This window comes from Typopeltis vanoorti, chromosome 8 (assembly GCF_054136105.1).
Source record: "Typopeltis vanoorti isolate ZY-2024b chromosome 8, IOZ_Tvanoo_1.0, whole genome shotgun sequence".
Taxonomy (NCBI): domain Eukaryota; kingdom Metazoa; phylum Arthropoda; class Arachnida; order Uropygi; family Thelyphonidae; genus Typopeltis; species Typopeltis vanoorti.
In genome coordinates this window covers 105,837,226-105,857,633 of record NC_143556.1, presented here as the reverse complement: position 1 = coordinate 105,857,633, position 20,408 = coordinate 105,837,226, and the positions used below count along the sequence as shown (strand labels likewise).

The 20,408-nt window shown below is 35.8% G+C and overlaps 1 protein-coding gene across 10 annotated transcripts in view; it reads right to left on the bottom strand.

Moving 5' to 3' along the window:
• Positions 1-20,408, bottom strand: part of LOC150104251 (uncharacterized) — a 1,804,220-nt gene that overhangs the window by 868,443 nt on the left and 915,369 nt on the right. For all 10 annotated transcript variants that reach the window (XM_090396244.1, XM_090396248.1, XM_090396245.1 and 7 more), the window contains exon 24: positions 16,445-16,656. In XM_090396244.1, coding sequence (XP_090252370.1) covers positions 16,445-16,656 — 212 coding nt within the window. The remainder of the gene's footprint in view (positions 1-16,444; positions 16,657-20,408) is intronic.

Below are 20,408 nucleotides of genomic sequence, written 5' to 3'. Positions count from 1 at the left end.
TTAGCTTACCATGTGGTATCCTGTCAAATGTCTTTGTAAAATCAAAAAATGCCAGTATATATGTCTTTCCCCTCATTAACTGCTTGGGGTCCCACAGGGCTCAGTACTGGGACCTATATTGTTTAACCTCTATACCAATGACATTCTCAGTGGATTGCGGGGGGGGGGGGGGGTGGATATTCAGTTGTTTGCAGATGATGTGAAGCTGGGAAGGATTATTAGTAACAGTGCAATGGTAGCGCTGCAAGAGGATTTGAATAAGCTAGACAGATGGGCAAATGAATGGGGGTCGGGTCCAATGCAGCAGAATGTAAGTTTCGGACACATCGATTGAACACTTCATACTCTATTGGAGGAGTTGTAGTGGAGGAAGTAGGGGAGACAAGAGATCTGGTGTTGATGACTGATAAAACCTGAAATTCAGGGGACATATTGCAAAGGTGGTGACCTTAAAAGTAGTGCAAGTCTGGATGACCCTGCACTACATGCAGGGTCATCCAGACTTGCACTACTTGCAGGTGCAAACTTGACTTACTTGTCTGTTTGCTTACTTGGGAAATGGATTAAAACCAGGTTTATATTTAAAATAGCTTGGTATCTTTAACATATGAAGATGGTTTCAGGACTGTACAATGTTAGTTATGAGAATCGGCTGAGGGAATGTGGACTGCAGAGTTTGGTAGATAGAAGAAGTAGAGGAGATATGACTGAGACTTTTAAACTGTTGAGAGGTAGTTACAGGGTTGGCTCTGGGGAGTTCTTTCGCTTGGTTGAACAGCAGGAAGGAGTGATATGACAAGGGGCCATCCATGGAAGTTATGAAAGGAAGCTGTGAGCAAGAGGGTGAGGAGTGGTTTTTTGCATGAAGGGTGGTTGAACCGTGGAATGCATTACCTGATAGAGTGGTGAGAGTGAGAATGGTCAATGAGTTTAAGGAGTGGTATGATAGACTTTGTGTTTCCTAGGAGGGACCTCCTGCGATGAGTCTCTTGACTCCATGGTGGCCTGAATAATTATATCAGAGTCTGTTCATGCACACAGCACAAGCTAAACATAACTAATTATAGTGTATTAAGTTGGAATGAGTTAGAGTAATATTCGAGAAATTACTAAATAAAATAACTGACATGTATGATTTATTATTAAAAACAACACTTAAGTCCAATAATAAAGTTTAATAACTTTAATTAATAAATAAGGTAGATATTTCATACTAAAACTAATAGTACATCTTCACTGTTACAAACAGATAGGAATAGAATACAAGTAACGAACATTCGGTGGCTCACCTATTAAAATACAATGTTGTCACGAGCTAGGAAATGAAAGAAATTAATAAATAATTAATAATTAAGATAATTAGTTTTTTTAATGATTACATAAAATAAAAGTCTCCCAGATCTTCGAGAGAGAGAGGCAATCATTTCGATTTAAATTCGGTCGGTATAAAAAAGCTTCACAACTTTCTTTAAAGAGGTGTTCATATTTGAACCTGCATCTATGAAGGAGAATAGCTTTATCCCACTGGATATTATGGGTAGTGGTAATACTGTGTTGTGCTAGACCAGACTTCTGAAGTTTGTTGTAATCAATATAATATTGATGTTCTTTAATACTTTTTTCCACAGAACGGCCAGTTTGTGCAAAATAAGAAACATCGCATTCACAAAGAATTTGGTAAATGCCAGCCAAAGAGAGAGATGACAGTTTATCTTTTGTAGAAGGCAATAAGGAAGAAAATTTGTTGATAGGAATATAAGTGGAAATCAAATTGGTACTTTTTTAAAATTCTACCTATAGGTTCTGAGATTCCTGGAATTTAGGGGATTGGAACTCTGCGAATTGTTGAAGAAACCTTAGGTATTGGAACATAAGATTCAATTATCTGCTGGATTTGATTAGGGTGGTAATTATTAGATTCCATTAACTGTTTAATGATGGAAAGTTCTTGTTGTAAGTTTTCTGGAGAAGAGCAAACTTTATTTGCTCTATTAATTAGAGATTTAAGAATGCCAAATTTTTGAGATGTATGGTGAGCAGACTGTTTATGAATGTATCTGGCAGTAAATGTGGGCTTTCGAAAGACGCTTGCAGATAAGGTACCAGAAGAAGTTCGAGTAAGCAGAATGTCCAAAAATGATAAAGTACTAGAATTTTCCTTTTCCATGGAAAAGTGAATTGGATAAGAGGATGAAGGCTATTTATCTGTTATAGAAAGGTGGAAAGCTCATCTTCAGTATATGACCAAACGGAAAAAACATCATCAACATAACAATACCAAAGAGATGGCTGAAGGTGAATGGATGAAAACATAGTCTCTTCGAATTGTTTCAAAAAATAGTTAGCCAAAGGTGGAGACAAAGGACTACCCATGGTAGTATCCTTCAACTTGTTTGTAGAACTTGTTTTTTTTTCAACTAAAATAACCTGAATGGAAAACAAATTCGAAAATCTTTGCGATATCTGGAGGGTAATCTTCATATAATAAATTGACTGTGTCAGCTAATGGGATATTGGTAAACAGAGATACAATGTCAAAACTGACTAACAACTCAGACTCTTTGATTTTTTCCAGGAAATCTGTTGAATTTTTTATGTAGGATCTGGAAGGTCCAGTGAGAAAACTTAAAGAACGAGACAACACTTTTGCAATTCGGTAAGTAGGAGAATCAATGCACTTCACGATTGGTCGTACTGGATAACCTTCTTTGTGGATTTTCAGGAGACCATATAGATGGGGAGATCTTCCAAAGTAGGTGTGTAATTTATCCACATAATTTGGTTCCCAACTTATGACCTCATCAAGTAATTTATTTAATTATTTAATCTGTGAATTTGTAGGATTATGTGTGATCTCTTTGTAGGTAGAGGTGTCTTCTAAAAGACTGGATACCTTTGTCTCATAGTCTTATTCATGATTACAATAGCTTTTCCTTTATCAGCCTTGGAAATAGATATATTATTATCTCTTCTTAAAGAAGTTACACCTTTGATTTCAGCATTTGATAAATTGCGTGGAGGTAATTTGCTTTTAAATAACAAAGTTGCAACTTCAAAACGAAGTTTATTAGCGTCGTCGCTAGAAAGTCCAGACAGATTGCGTTCTATATTATGTAAAAGTCAAGATACGGAATGAGTGTAGGTATCAAGGCCTTTTTCTAAAGCACTGAACTTGGCGTTGGATAAAGAACAATCGGAAATGTTAATAATCCATTTTTTAGTAGAAGTGATGTCAGAGGTTAAGTTTTTCTTTTGTCTGTGATATAAAGAATTATATTTTTGCATGAGTCTGTGAAAATTTCTTTCATAAGAACGAGTTATAGATTGCTTTGATAAGTGAAGAACAATATTTAGTAATTCATCATTAAGAATTAAGGAGAAACTTGCACAAATGTAAATAGAGTGGGCTCCAGGAGAACGAATTGTTTCTTTAAACGTGGCAAATGTAGGAATAACTTGCGTATAACTACATTTTTTGAGGAAGGAAATCCATGCTCGAGGTTTACCTTGTAAAGCTGATAGTTTTCCTAGTCTTCCTTTTTGTTCAGTAAAGTCTTCCTCGTGAAGGATAATGATTTGTCTCCACCTTGCTAACTATTTTTTGAAACAATTCGAAGAGACTATGTTTTCATCCATTCACCCTCAACCATCTCTTTGGTATCGTTATGTTGATGATGTTTTTGCCATTTGATCACATACTGAAGATGAGCTTTCCACCTTTCTACAACAGATAATTAGCCTTCATCCTTGTATCCAATTCACCATGGAAAAGGAAAATTCTGGTTCTTTGTCATTTTTGGACACCCTCAGACACTTGTAGATAGTAAATTATCTACAAGTGTCTTTCGAAAGCCCACATTTACTGCCAGATACATTCATAAGCAGTCTGCTCACCATGCATCTCAAAAATTTGGCATTCTTAAATCTCTAATTAATAGGGCACATAAAGTTTGCTCTTCTCCAGAAAACTTACAACAAGAACTTTCCATCATTAAACAGTTAATGGAATCTAATAATTACCACCCTAATCAAATCCAGCAGATAATTGAATCTTATGTCCCAATACCTAAGGTTTCTTCAACAGTTCGCAGAGTTCCAATCCCCTACATTCCAGGAATCTCAGAACCTATAGGTAGAATTTTAAAAAGTACCAATTTGATTCCCACTTATATTCCTATCAACAAATTTTCTTCCTTATTGCCTTCTACAAAAGATAAACTGTCATCTCTCTCTTTTCTCTCTTTGGCTGGCATTTACCAAATTCTTTGTGAATGCGATGTTTCTTATTTTGCACAAACTGGCCGTTTTCTGTGGGAAAAAAAATTAAAGAACATCAATATTATATTGATTACAACAAACCTCAGAAGTCTCGTCTAGCACAACACAGTATTACCACTACCCATAATATCCAGTGGGATAAAGCTATTCTCCTTCATAGATGCAGGTTCAAATATGAACACCTCTTTACAGAAAGTTGTGAAGCTTTTTTACACCGACCGAATTTAAATCGAAATGATTGCCTCTCTCTCTGGAAGATCTGGGAGACTTTTATTTTATGTAATCATTAAAAAATTAATTATCTTAAATATTAATTATTTATTAATTTCTTTCATTTCCTAGCTCGTGACAACATTGTATTTTAATAGGTGATCCACCGAATGTTCGTTACTTGTATTCTATTCCTATCTGTTTGTAACAGTGAAGATGTACTATTAGTTATTAGAAATATCTACCTTATTTATTAATTAAAGTTATTACTGTGTACTTACGTGTTGTTTTTAATAATTATACTATGCTACAGGTTCCTCTAAAAATAAGAATGTATTATCAGAAGTCTTGAATTATGAACATTCTTATGAACATTCTTATCAGCAGTCTTGAATCTTTTTTTCTAAATACTTTTACCAGTGTACAACGTCGGTAACTGGATGGACTGCAGCCATATTCCATTACTCTGGAACAAAATGGTGCTGAAATAGATATCATTTCATAGGTTGTAGCAAAAGACAAATAAAGTGAATGGCCAGGATTTTTCAAGAAAGGTGCAGTCCAATGAGTGTAATATGTATGCATTGGAAAATGTTGTGGATGTTTATGTGGAGAGGTTGTTTATAGTAAGATTAATGAGTAAGTGTGCAGGAAATGTAATATGCTGATGAATTACAAGCAATGCTCCTAATAATTTCTGTTGACCTATATGCACATGAAAAATATGTTGTGTGCCAGTTAGTAGTCTCAGACTCAATCTGTGCTCACAATAGTAGAAATTACAAGCCACAAATTCTTAAGTTGATGGTGACTTTGGCCCTGCCATTTCACCACATTTGTCCAAACACTCAAATTTAAATGAATTTGCAGGTTTTTTTTTTTTTTTTGCTTTAACTGTGACAGTGACATTTTGAGAATTTAATGCACTAAAACCTAATGTAATATTACTTATATTAGTGATGCCTTTTTTCATCTATAAACTGTAAAACTGTGAGCACCAAATTAATTTCATTAAATTCATGTAGCTACAAAAATCCATTTCTGCTTGCATGAACTCAAGTGACTGTACTATTAGAAAGTAGACACTCTAAACTGATATGCCTCTGCAACTTCCTGATGTCAGAGTCTGTTCATGAACACAGCACAAGCTAAACATAACTAATTATGGTGTATTAAGTTGGAATGAGTTAGAGTAATATTGGAGAAATTACTAAATAAAATAAGTGACGTGTATGATTTATCACAGCAGTTCTCAACCTCTTTTTCTAAATACTTGTACAACCAAAACCAAAATTGAAAACCTTTGGTAGCACTTATGAAAATATGTATTTTATTAAAATACTGTATGTATAATACAAAGTTAATTATATAATGCTGCAATAAATCAGGAGAAAACATAACTGTAATATTGTAGTCACAAAAATTATAAGAGCTAAATGAAAAGAAAGGTTGATGTGACATTAAATCATGTGAGCAGCTGTACAAGACACAGACCACATCAATAGGACCATATTTGAATTACTGTGTTCAGGTTTCGTCATCAGGATTTGAAAGGGATAAATTAGCCGTAGAGAGGAAGTAGAGGCAGATAACAAAAATGACATCAGGACTGCACAACGTTAGCTGAGGAAGGATAGACTGAGGGCATATGGACTGCCGAGTTTGGTAGATAGAAGAGGTGATATGAATGAGATAATTAAACTGTTGAGAGGTAGTTACAGGGTTAATGCTGGGAAGTTCCACATGGTAGAAAAAGAGAAAAGTACAAGAGGACATCTCTGGAAGTTACGAATGGAGATGATGTTTCCTTGTACCCTGATTTCCTTTCATTTAGTTTCTTATAATTTCTGTCACTACAACATTACAATTCTTGTATTGTAATTTTGTAGCGGCTTTTTTGTATGGTGGTTGGTCGGACCATGAAATTCATTGCCTGAAAGTGGTAGCTAGAGCATGAACAGGAATGGTATGACAGACTGTGTAATAATAGTAACAATAAAAGAATGTTCAATAGTTTGAAAGATTTCTGTCATTCAAAATGGTTAACGAAATTAATCTGAAATACTGTGCTGTGACAGTTTCATTTTAAAACACACACACACACACACACACACACACACACACACACACACACACACACACACACACACACACACACACACACACACACACACACACACACACACAATGAAGACAAAATTGTGTCTTCTACATTTGCTTTTTGAAAGCATACTTGTAAATGAGTCTGTTGACTCCATGGAGGTTACCAAATAATAATAATAATATAATTATCAGTACATTTAAGAATTTAGTATAGGCACAATATCTAGATATAAAGAAAACAGAGATAAAAAAAAAAGCACGTAAATACAAATGAAAAATCAAACCATATTATAAAAAATAAAAATTGATTTTCCAGTCACACTTACATTTAAATAATTTTTCTATAATAAAAGAGTTTTCTATAACACTCCTATGGAAGAAAAATAATTTGTTGAATCGGTGTCATAAACATGGTTCCAGGAACCTAATAAAACTCTGGCTCTGGCATAACATGAGTTTGCTTAACTATCACACAGAACACTATTTCATCAGCAGATATGTTTTTTTTATAGAATAAAAGGATGCAAAAAAAAATATAATAAAATAAAAAATTAAAAATTAAAAAAATAAAAAAAAGTCTTATGAATGCAGTGAATTTAAGTATAATATAATTTTTTCTTTCATGCTTACATGGTGATCAGAATACATTATCGGGCAGAAATTTGTTCTGTAGAAGAAGAATTGTGTCATTGATTGGGACATTTGTGAAAGGACAGAAATGTCAAAACTGACTAATAAATCATCTTTGAGTGTAATGTTTTTAATTTTGTTTAGGAAGTGTTGTGTGTTCACGTACTACGTTCTGGTTACTTCATGTGGCGAAATAAATTTTACCTACAAAAAGAAGGCATGGCCATGGGCTCACCACTATCCCCTCAATTGCTAATTTTTACATGGAAGCTTTTGAGCAAGGTGCTCTTGATTCCTTTACTCTAAAACCTACAGTTTGGCTTAGTTACGTTGATGATATTTTCGTTATCTGGCCACACAGCCGCTAAACGTTAAACACATTCCTTAGCCATCTAAACAAACAACATGAGCATATACAATTTACTATTCAAATTGAAAATCAGAACTCGCTCCCGTTCCTGGATACACTAGTCACACATCTTCTTTCAGGCAGTCTATCCTTCACTGTTTACCATAAGCCTACACACACCAGCCAATATATACATGCTAACTCATATCACCACCCTTTGCAAAAATTTGGAGTCATCAAAAAACAGAGTTATAACAATTTGCTCTAATGAACAATTAAACAAGAATTAAAAATTATTAGCAATATATTTATAAATAATGGATATAGCAAAAATACTATTAATAAAATTCTTCATAAAACTTCATCAAAAAGTAATATAGATTACAGTAAAACCATAACACTCCCATATACATTAAAGGATTATCAGAAAATAATTATAAAATCCTACATCACTATAATCTTATTGCCAATTTTAAACCACCTTTAAAATTAAAAAACAAATTCAACACCTCTAAGGATCCTCTTCCCCCATTGGCACACACCCTGGAGTTTATTGCATCTATTGCACCTGTAACTTGCCTTATATTGGGGAAATTGGATGTACAATCCCTATCCATAAAAAATAACACAAAGAACACATTAAATATAATAATTTTGGTGAAGCAGACCTCTCAGGTCATGCTCTTAACTCCCTACATTGAACTGATTGGAAAAGTACTTGTTCTTTGCATCATACAAAAACTTGGTATGAACGGAAATTTATTTAAAGAAACATGTGAAATTTTGATTAACCACCCTAATATTAATAATCCCAAGAATTTGGATGGCACACATTCAACCCACTTAGTTTCCAGCAAACCCTGACTTAAGGACTCTAAACAATTTTCATTTTTTATTGGCCACTATCCATGCCGGTTGCAATTTATATGTATACTTATATAAGTAATTTTATTTTCTGAATGAACATGTTACTCTCCAGTTTAATTTAACTTTGTAACCTAATAGATAATAATAATAACAGGACTCTAGCTTTGATGCGGTGAGTTTTTTTTTTTTTTTTTTAATCACCAGAGGTCAGGCAAATAGTTTTAACGGTTGATCGGTAACTTTAGCATGCCATATAGATTGTAGTGCAGCTTGTTTCTTTGTATGTATACATATACTCCAGAAGATGACCTTAATGTGAAGGTTGAAACATCAAGTGTATATTTTGGTTTATGTTAAACTAAAGTTTACTCTAACATGGTAGTTGTATCCATAAGTTTTGTAATGTATAGTATAATTTTATTTTTGGTATTTAACAGAATACCACATGGAAAACTATTACAAAAACTGGAGAGGATGGGAATGGATATGAGGCTAGTAGAATGGATGGGGGATGACTGATGGAGAAACACCAGAGAGTAGCATATGGTGGAGTGGAGTCTAAGAGAATGATGGTGACTAGTGGGGTACCTCAGGATTTGGTACTAGGGCCACTACACTTTAATGCAAGAGAATATGCATTGTCTCTGACGAAGTTGTTCAATCTAATCGTCATCTCTGGAGGGTTTCCAAGGGAGTGGAAAAAGGGTAAGACAGTGCCATTGCATAAAGGTGGCTTAAAGACAGAGGTAGCAAACTACAGACCAATTAATATATTGGGATTAGTTGTTAAAATATTGGAAAAGTTGGTGAAAAGTAATATACAATAATGGGTGGATTGGGAGGCAATACCCTATAGTGGGCAGCATGACTTTGTAAAATGTAGGTCTTGTCTTAGTAACTTGTTCACATTTTATAATAAAATGACAGTAGAATTGGATAAAGGTAATGGCTACACAATGATACAAAACTATTACAAAAACTGGAGAGGATGGGAATGGATATGAGGCTAGTAGCGTGGATATGGGGGAGTGGAGTACCTCAGGGTTCAGTACTAGGACCACTGCTCTTTAATTTGTATATCAGTGACATAGGAAAATATCTGAGGGGATATTCAGTTGTTTGCTGATGATGTAAAACTGGGGAGAGCAATAGTTGATAAAGGTGATGTAGATATCCTGCAGGATGATTTAAATATATTGACATTGTGGGCATAGGATAATGATTGTCAATTTAATGTTTCAAAATGTATTGTTATGCACTTCGGGGTGAAAAGGTTGCATACTGTGTATCATATTGATGGTATTGGTTTGTAGGAAGTTGATGAGGCTAGGGACTTGGGGATAATGGTGAACAAAGAGTTAAAGTTCAGAGGACATATTGAAAAAGTTGATAAAATAGCTCAACAAATTACTTAGATGTTGAAAAGCAAGCTAACAAGTAAAGATAAGGAAGTTATTATCCCTCTTTATAAGGTTATGATTCAGCCACATCTTGACTAATGTGAAAAGATTCAGAGACGAGTGACCAAGATGGTGACAGGTCTGTGGAATGCTTGCTATGAAGATGGGTCAAAAGGTGCGGGTTACAAAGCTTAGCTGATAGTCAGAAAAGAGGGGACAATAGACATTTTGAAGATATTAAAGATGTTTTATAAAATTGATGCAAATTCAATTTTTCATTATAAGACAAATAGTCAGAGAATTAGGGGCCATAAGTGGAATTTGTGTAAGAGCGTGTTTAGTAGAGCCAGATTGCCAGAATTCATTGTGAATCCATTCTCTGACAGTGAATGGATTCAAGGAGAGGTATGATAAGATTTCTATGTATGATGGTTGACTTGGGTCTCCCGCAATGAGTCTTCAGAATCATGGAGATGGCTGGAAATAATAATGATAATAATTTTTTAAAAAAAATGCAACAAAATCCAAAAACACACAAAATCCTAAAAATTTGTTTCATATTATAGTGGGTGGCCACTAGAGGGCTGCAACCTGCTTAATGTTGGTAAAGAGTTCTGGAAAAAACAAATAAAATAAATGCTGTTTTGTGTAATAACAGGTGATATTGCTTGCATTTTAGAATACTCTTATTTATTTTAGTGGGCCTGCATGATTATTGGTATTGTGGATTTTTTTACCAACTCTTTTATCAAATTTTTGAATCTTGCCTTGAACAGAACATAATGAAGGTATGCACAAGGTCTAGGTGAGTTTTCAGCAGTGTGACTAGGTAAGTGGAGCAAAAATCAAATGGCATTAACAACTTGGATTTTTGGTTTGATTCAAAAATGGTTCGATGTCATGAGTGCAACATGTACACATAGCAAAATGTGAAGGATTTGTTTCCACAGAGACTGAACAGGAAATGAGAGAAAGTGTGGATTTTTAGTAAGTGCAATATTTTGTTAGACTACAAGTCAATAAGTGCGAAACAGATGGAAGGAATGAAAGTCATAAATGAAAGAAATGGAACAAAAGTTAGTGAAACTGATGGAATGAAAGAATGCAAGGAGTGGAATGGAAGATGGAAGAAGCAAAGTAAGAGATATGGAAGAGACACAGAGTGAAGTTGCCAGAATGCAAGATTTGAAGAAAAAGTTATGCAAAATGAAAAATGAAATGAGGAATATGCAGAGAGTGATATTAGACATTTAGTGAAAACAAATGAAAGTGTGCAAAAAATTAGAATGAAATAAAAAAAGGGTAAAAGAGGTGATGACTGATTCGTGAATAGAAGTATATGGAGATTTCATTGTTAGAGGATTGATAATGAGAGAGTCCATAAGGTATAATATCAAGAACCGAAAATGAGCAAGATAATTCATGTTTTAGACATGAGGAGGAAACGAGCAACAGAATTAGTGGTTGTGGGCCAAATGATTTAAGTGGACATAAGGAGAATGTTAGGGCAGTTATCAGGTTATTGAGGAGAGAGTGAACCTAACAGTATAGTGAGAAAGGTTGTCAGCGTGTAGCCATGGTATGACAATGATGAGTTGAAAAGGAGAGCAAGAATTATGAATGGTATGCTGGCAGAGCTGTATGAGGAGAAGGGAGTGAAGTTTGTGGATGTATGGTATTTGAGGGAAGAATGGAATTATACAGATGTGATGGATTGCATTTCAATGCCATTGGAGTGAATGAACCAGAGAAACTGTTGATAGATGGAAGAATAGTGTGTGATGTAAGCAAGAGATCTGAAATAAGAGGTGAAGTGAAAGATCACAAGAGTGGTATTGAAGGGATTAAAGTGATTGGCAGTGAAAACAGTAGCAGTGTGAGAGATGAAGAAAAAAACTTGACTGCAAGAAAAATAGGGAAAAGGGGGGAGCCTGGATGGACAGGGAGACATTACATAGGGAGAGTGGATGATGGGAGTAATAGCAATTGTATGTATAAGGATGACCAGCATAGAAATGAAATAGATAGGGATGCGAGTGGAATAGTTGAGACTCAGTGAATATATTCATTAAGAAGTAATAAAGGTTATTGGGAAAGAACAGGAGCAGTGAGAAAATCACAAACAACAAGTGCCTTGAGTGGGACTGGTTATAGAGTGAACTAAAAGCAAACTGCTATGTTTGAATGATTCAGTTTGTTCACTCCAAACCTCATTGGAATAACTTCAACATCGTTTAATGAAGATGATATCTTAGCAGGAATAGAAATGGAAGGATACAGTGTTTTTCATGAGGATAGAAAGGACAAGGAGGAAAGTGGGGGGAGAGTGCTGTTAATAATAGCACGAGAATTATGTCCACATAGAAACATACACATGAAAGAGGGAAATACTGGCAATGGTTTTTGGGCAGTGTGGTGTGAGGTGGAGGTTGACAGGAAGAAATACTTAGTTGTATGCTGTTATAGGCCAGGAAATGTGGAGGGTGGTAATGAAGAAATGTATAAGCAATTCAGTCAGTGAACAAGAAAAGGGTGATTATTATGAATAATTATGGTGGTATAGATTGGAATGAAGAGATCGCATTTGACATTTTTCGTTCCAAGCTTGACAGCTTGAAACTAAAGTATGGAATGAAGAGACACATGTAAACGCGACAGTGAGTGAGTGAAACAATATAATTGCAGAAAGACAAAAGATCTAAAGTCCTATTTTTGGTGCCCTCTAACGGAAAAAAAAAAAAAAAAAAAAAAAAAAAAAAAGGCAGCAGTTATCCAGGAGTTTTTCTTAGGATAACCATCTCCCAAATTTTTTTGGCAAATTAATGCAACCATATTTGTTAAGGTTGGGAGAATTCTTCGAAGCCATTGCTGACTCAAAAAATAGTCTTTCAGATCTATAACGACTCCTAAATAGCACATTCGTTTTCCTCCATCTAATCCTGTGTGAAGGAGTGTCCAAAGCGTGGTCTGCCAGTCCCGACTTGCCATAATAATAGTAGCGAATGTATCTTTCATGTTCTTCCAGGCGGATGTTCACTGATCTTCCTGTTTGCCCATAATAGGCCAAGTCACAGTCACATGGAACTTCATACACTCCTGGGTGTGCTAAAGGGTGAAGTTTATCCTTTGGTGAGCAGATCAGAGTTGCCAGCTTGACATGAGGCTTGAAGGTGGTGCGAAGGCCATGTTTCAACAATACTTTGGCTATCTTTTCCGATGTACCTCTGATATAGGGAATAGAAATGGTCATGTTGTATTCTTGTGTATTAGGGGGGGGGGGGGGGCAGAGTAATGGGCCTATGTAGTATTTTTTCTATTTTGTAGGGATTGTAGCCGTTGGCTAAGAACGTATGGCGCAGGTACTGGAGTTCAGTGGTCAGAGCTGTGTCGTTAGAACAAATGGCTCTGGCTCTGTGTGTAAGTGTTTTTAAAATGCTGTACTGTTGGACTGGATGATGATGTGATTGTTTATGTAGGTATCTTCCTGTGTGTGTAGGCTTCCTGTAAATAGAAAAAGATAGTGATCCATCTGAAAGGCGGGTGAAATGGTAAACAGTTATTTGATTCTTTTTCTACTGTGAAGTGAATTTTAGGGTGTTGGCTGTTTATGTAGGTGACAAAAGCATCCAAAGTGTCTTGTCCATGGGGCCAGATGGCAAACACATCATCTACATAGTGCAACCATACTGGTGGCTTGTATGTAGCTGTGGTAAGTACTTTGTTTTCAAAGTGTTCCATGTAAAAATTTGCTAACGGGGGGGAGAGGGGGGGGAACCCATAGCAGTACCATTAATCTGTTTGTAGAATTTCCCTTACACACAGAGCCAGAGCCATTTGTTCTAACGACACAGCTCTGACCACTGAACTCCAGTACCTGTGCCATACGTTCTTAGCCAACGGCTACAATCCCTACAAAATAGAAAAAATACTACATAGGCCCATTACTCTGCCCCCCCCTAATACACAAGAATACAACATGACCATTTCTATTCCCTATATCAGAGGTACATCGGAAAAGATAGCCAAAGTATTGTTGAAACATGGCCTTCGCACCACCTTCAAGCCTCATGTCAAGCTGGCAACTCTGATCCGCTCACCAAAGGATAAACTTCACCCTTTAGCACACCCAGGAGTGTATGAAGTTCCATGTGACTGTAACTTGGCCTATTATGGGCAAACAGGAAGATCAGTGAACATCCGCCTGGAAGAACATGAAAGATACATTCGCTACTATTATTATGGCAAGTCGGGACTGGCAGACCATGCTTTGGACACTCCTTCACACAGGATTAGATGGAGGAAAACGAATGTGCTATTTAGGAGTCGTTATAGATCTGAAAGACTATTTTTTGAGTCAGCAATGGTTTTGAAGAATTCTCCCAACCTTAACAAATATGATTGCATTAATTTGCCAAAAATTTGGGAGACGGTTATCCTAAGAAAAACTCCTGGATAACTGCTGCCTTTTTTTTTTTTCATTAGAGGGCGCCAAAAATAGGACTTTAGATCTTTTGTCTTTCTGCAATTATATTGTTTCACTCACTCACTGTCGCGTTTACATGTGTGTTGTGCTCTGATGATGCTGAGTTGAAAATCAGCGAAATATTAGCGTTAATAAAACATCCTTGTTGATAAAAGTGTTTGTGGTGTTGTTAATACCGTGAAAAATAAGTCATGAATAACCAGCAACGCCTAAGCTTATCTGTTAGATTATGGAATGAAGAGTTGAGTGTTAATGAAATAAATGCTTCTTGGGAACTGACAAAGAAATACATAAAAGCATCAGTGTGTGAATATATTCCAAAGGTCAAGAACGTATTCCTGAATAAGATAGGTATAAAATGGATGAATGACGGGATTAAACAAGAAATCTGGAAGAAGAAGGTACTAAGGTAGCACAAGATGAATAACGATAATAATCAATTGCATGAAGAGTATAAAGTGGAGGCTAGGAGAGACTCAGTTGGTAAGGACAACAAAAGTGCAGTATGAGTAGAAATGCGCAAATTAGGTCAACAAAAACCCTTGAGTTTTCTGATGTGCGGTAAATAAAAGGAAGATCGATTATGGTAGGATGATGTTAATGGATTAAAGTGGGAGATTGGTGACTGCTGCAGAGGACATAGTTGAGGTGTTCAGTTAGTTGTTCATCAGGATTTCATCCTTAATGTGAAATCAGAAGGATCAAGTATAGAGAATGAAATGAGAGAAGAATTACTAATGAGCAAGCAAAAGATATGTGAGGATTTAAATAAGCTAGGTGTCAATAATGCAATTGGGCTTGATGACATATCACCACGTGTTTTAAGTGAATGTTCCAAGGAGATTCCATCAGCTATGGCCTACCTGTTTAATAAGTCCCAAAGCAACAAGTCTGCAACAGCACAAGTCTCAAAGGAGTGGAAGAAAGGAAAAATTGTTCCACTTCACGAAGGTAGTGATAAGGCTAAGGTGACAAATTATAGGCTAATCTGCATATCTGGAGTTATAGTTAAGATACTGAAGAGGTTGATGAGATATCTTATACGTAAATGTGTTTCTAACAATGGTATTATTTGTGCTTGTCAGCATGGATTTAAAGGGAGGTGTCATGTTTTACAAACTTCTATAACAAGGTGATAAATGTGTTGGACAAAAGAGAAACATATACAGTGGTATACTTGGATTTTGCAAAGGCTTTTGAGAGATTGCCACACTACAAGTTAGCACAAATATTTGTTACAAATATCTGAAGTTCAGAGGTCAGAGTGTGCAAGTTGTGAAGACATGACATCGGATTATGACAATGATGCAGAGAACCTTAACTTGTGTAGAAATAAACAGATTCTGGTTCTGGAGTTATATGGCTGTACATGGCTTGATCAGGCCTCATATGGATTACTGCGCACAGATTTTGTCCCCTGGTTTTCATGGTGATGAGGAAATTGGAAAATGTCCAGAGAAGACTGACTAAGTTCATAGCTAGCCTTTGGGATGTGGGATATGGGGAAAGTTTGAGGGAATGCAGTTTGCCAAGCCTTGTGAATAGGAAGAAGAAGAAGAGAGCAGATATGATTGAGACATTTAAGTTGATAAAGGGTTGTTACCAGGTTAATGTGGAAGAAATTTTTCACAAAATGGGGGAAGAGGGTAGAACAAGAAGATATACCTGGAAATTGTACAAGGAAGATGTGAGCAGGAACATAAGGAATAGGTTCTTTGCATGGAGGTTGTTTGGTCAGTGGAACATTTTGCCTGACATTGTGGTGAATGTCAACACATTGAATGAGTTTAAAGCACAGTTTGATGAGCTAAATGTGTAACACTGTTTGCCGAATGCAATGAGTGTTTTGACTTCAAGGAGGTTTGGTGTTAATAATAATAACAGTACATCTGCTGAACAAAAATAGAAGTAAATTACTAACATGAAATATAGAAAATTGTACAAAACTTTTTCCATTGAAGCCCAAGTTCTATGGAGAAAAATTTACCTAAAAAAAAAAAATAAGGATATACATTTATTACATTACTCAGAAAACCTACAGTCTTGGTCAAATGCAACCTACTGTTACTAATGATAACTTTCTTACACATATCACAGCTAATCATGACAAGAAGATCTGTTTACCTGAAGTCCAACTTTTATCTTCTTTGTTAGTGCACCCTCTGGAAAAATGACCTGAACTTGAGGAACAACAGTTGAACTAACCATTCCCCCTTCAGGACCAACCACATGAGCTTCTTGACGAACACGTGTTATAATGGCAAAATATTGTGGAAAGTCTGTAGTTAATATTCGAGTGATTCGATTTGTATTTAAATCTTCCAGTGCACTGAGTTCTGTAAAAGTTTGTAAAAGAGCATTACTCAGTTTATCAACATCATCCGAATAATTTACAAAATAATTTACATATATTACATAATTTACAAATATCAGAATGCAAGGTTAAATATCCTGTTATTTATTTATTTTTTAAAGGGTTTGTTATTGGATCATACCATTTATATAAAGACACCTTCTTTAAGTTTGCTTTTGACTTAATGGTCAATATGACATGAATGTCAATTAACTAATGAGCATATTACAGCCTAAATTCTTATAAGTTAAGATATGAGATTAACAAAAAAAAAAGGAAATGATATTGCATAATGATGTTGCCTCGATAGCACAACTGGAAGAACAGCAGAACACTGCACCCTTTGATTGGAAAAGACCTGGATTTGATTCTTCCTGATGAGGGGAATCCTTATATTGGCTTTTTTAATCAAAAGTGAATTAGCTGATCTCGGAGGAAGCAGAGTTTTTTCTCCTGGAAACTCAGCGATTTTCATCCCAAGAACAGACAAACTGGCCTTCAGAACACATGCAATTTACAGACAAAAAATAATGTTGTTGGTGACGATGGGCACTAGATGGCGTTGATGGTAATACCACCATAGTAGGAGAATTAAGTAGTAGGGGAAAGGATGAGATGTATTTAGCGAAGTAGAGTAGAATGTCCTTCCATGATGAGTACTTAGACTCCCTGGAGGTGTCGCATAATAATAATAATAATAATATGTTTCGTGCATTTCTAGCACTTTCATCACAGCAAATTAACCAATGCTGTGTGTGTGTGTGTGTGTGTGTCTTAAAATTTTATATATTCAATATTTTCCATTGAAATGGTCCAAACATTGGGCATGTCCAACTCTAATAGTATCTTAAATATTTCATTTCATTAAATTCCATTAAGACAGAGAAGAATTATTATTACATCTCAAATGGTTTTGCCAATAAAAAAATTAACTAGAATTGGAGAGGAAAAAAAAAAACAGTCTTTGATCACTTTTGAACTTGGGAATTGTTTAAGAGTGAAATTATGTCTTGCATGAAACATTTGGCCATATGAACATCTGATTGTAAACACTTTAATTCTGAACATATAAATATTATGATATCCTAAGGTTATAGGAGCAAAATCCCCCTCAATGGGGTATGCCTTCCAGAATTTTTGCAACTTAATATATGGCATATGGCAACATTAATCTCACATCCATTTTCATTTGCCTTTAGTACCAGTCAATTTATATTCTCTATGGGCACTCACTCAATATTGGAAGTGATCCATCAAGTTTTTTCCAATATTACTGCTAAACAAACTGAAAACTGCTGAATATATTAATGAGCAGCAGCTTTGAATTCCACAAAACTGAACTTCTATACTCCACTGAACATCCTTATTCTCTTTGAATCTATTCCTTGATGCACTGAATTTTGATACCACTCAATTCTAGTACAACTGTGATACCATTTTGGTGGATAGGGAGATGAAGTTTAGGGGGCACATTGCAAAAGTGGCTAAATCAGCACATCAACTCACTTGGTTGTTGAAAAATACTTTGACGAGCAGAGACAAGCAAGTTATTGTACCTCTGTACCGAACCTTGATAAGACCTCATCTCGACTACTGTACCCAGATTTGGTCACCTAGGTTTCTTCTTGATGGGGAGGAGGTGGAGAGGATCCAGAGGCAAGTGACCAAGATGATAGCAGGTCTATGGAATGAACCTTATGAGAATAGGTTGAAGATTTGTGGGCTTCAGAAATTAGTTGATAGGCGGAAAAGGGGAGATGTGATTGAGACATTCAAATTGCTAAAGGGTTTCTATAGGATTAATTCAGAGGATATTTTTGAGATCAGGACTGGTGGTGGGAGAACCAAGGGACATCTATGAAAGCTGGGCAAGAGTGTGGTTAGCAAGGGTGCTAGAGCTGGGTTCTTTACTTTTAGAGTGGTAAATGAGTGGAATAAGCTGCCAGAGTCTGTTGTGGGTGCTATGACGGTGAGTGAGTTCAAGGCAAGGTATGGTAGATACTGTGAGAATGTCATATAGTTGTGTGGAGATGATGTTTAGGGCCTCCCTCGATGAGTCTAAGGACTCCCTGGAGTCGCCCGTAATAATAATAATAATAATAAATTCCCATTCAAACCAGTTTACACAATAACCTTCCATGGATTATTCTATCAAATTCGTTAATGAAGTCCAGTAACATCGTATCTTGTTGTATCAATTTCTCTTATCCCAATCAAATGTAACTTTTTTTTTCTTATAAAATGAGAGTAAGATAGACAAGATGCTTTAATAAGCAAAACCAAGCTGTTCAGTAATTCTTATATATTAGCCTCATCACAAAATCTATAATTAGTTTCATTTGTAAACAAGTAATTAAGGAGATGTTTCTTGATGAGTTGGAGTTCACTTGAGAGAAAAACAGAATTGTAAAGCATTTCAGAGATCAGAGGCAGATGGAATGAAAGAGGAGAAGGATGAAAATTATAGTGAATCAGTTTGAAGCTGAGCTATGTATGGATATTGACAATAATCTATTTTATTATTATTATTATTAATAACAGGTGCAAGGGGTCAAAAGACTTGCTGCAAGAAGTACATACCATCATACACAAAACTCATCAAATTGTGCTTTCAGCTCATTCAGCAGGTTGCATTCAGCACATTGTTAGGCAATACATACCTCTTGCAAGCCATTATTCATGCAAAGAACCTGAACCTCATTCCCTTGATCCCCATCCTCCTTATACGGATTCCAATGGCCTCTTGTTCTACTCTTACTCCCATTCTACGAAAAATTTCTGCACCATTATTCTGGTAACAAACTTTGTTTGCTTACACTTGGATAAAGGATAATACCCAATATATAATTAGTAGCATAGCCAAGTGAAAAAACTTCCATAAACATCTCTAATCCAGAGAATTTTAATAATAAGGTGCGACACCCTTTGGCAACTCGTATAGGTAAATATGACTTCTCCATTACTTCCACCTTAGTATCACCACTTCTGGGTCTGGCTCAATAAAGGTTGAAATATGTTTGGGTAGTGGCCCTTCCCTTAATGCATGGCAGTATACATGTTTGCAAGGAGATGTGCTTTGCATTATGGGAGATACTAAGGCAAGTGATGAGAACTTATACCGCCTTTACCACGAGTTTCCCCAGTCCTGAAAGTACTTCAGGTGCAAACTTTGTTTGCTTACACTTGGATAAAGGATAAAACCCAATATATAATTAGTAGCATAGCCAAGTGAAAAAACACCATAAAAATCTGGTAACAATCCGCTTACCAACTTATATGTTGCAATCATATTCCTTCTCATATTGAAAAGGCTTGGCATATTGCATTCCCTCAATTTATCATCATACCTTCCATTCCAAAGACCAGTCACCACTTTATTCAATCTTCTCTCAACCCTTTTTAGTGTATCCTCATGACCATGAAGACCAGGTAATCAAATCTGTGCACAGCAATCCATACAAAGCCTGATCAAGGCCTCATACAATGAAACCATAAATTCTTTACTTCTGTATATCAAGGTACTCTGCATCATTGCAATAATCTGTGATAACTTCACAAGTTGTACAATGTGACCACTGAAATTCAGATCCTTGTTCAACCACGACTCCCAAATCTTTCATCTCCTCTGAGATTTCCTCATACTTTTGACCATTATAAGGAGAAAAACATTAGGTTTATTTGGTCATAATACTTATTGTAATGGTTCCTACATGTCTTGTATTTTAGTAATGTTAA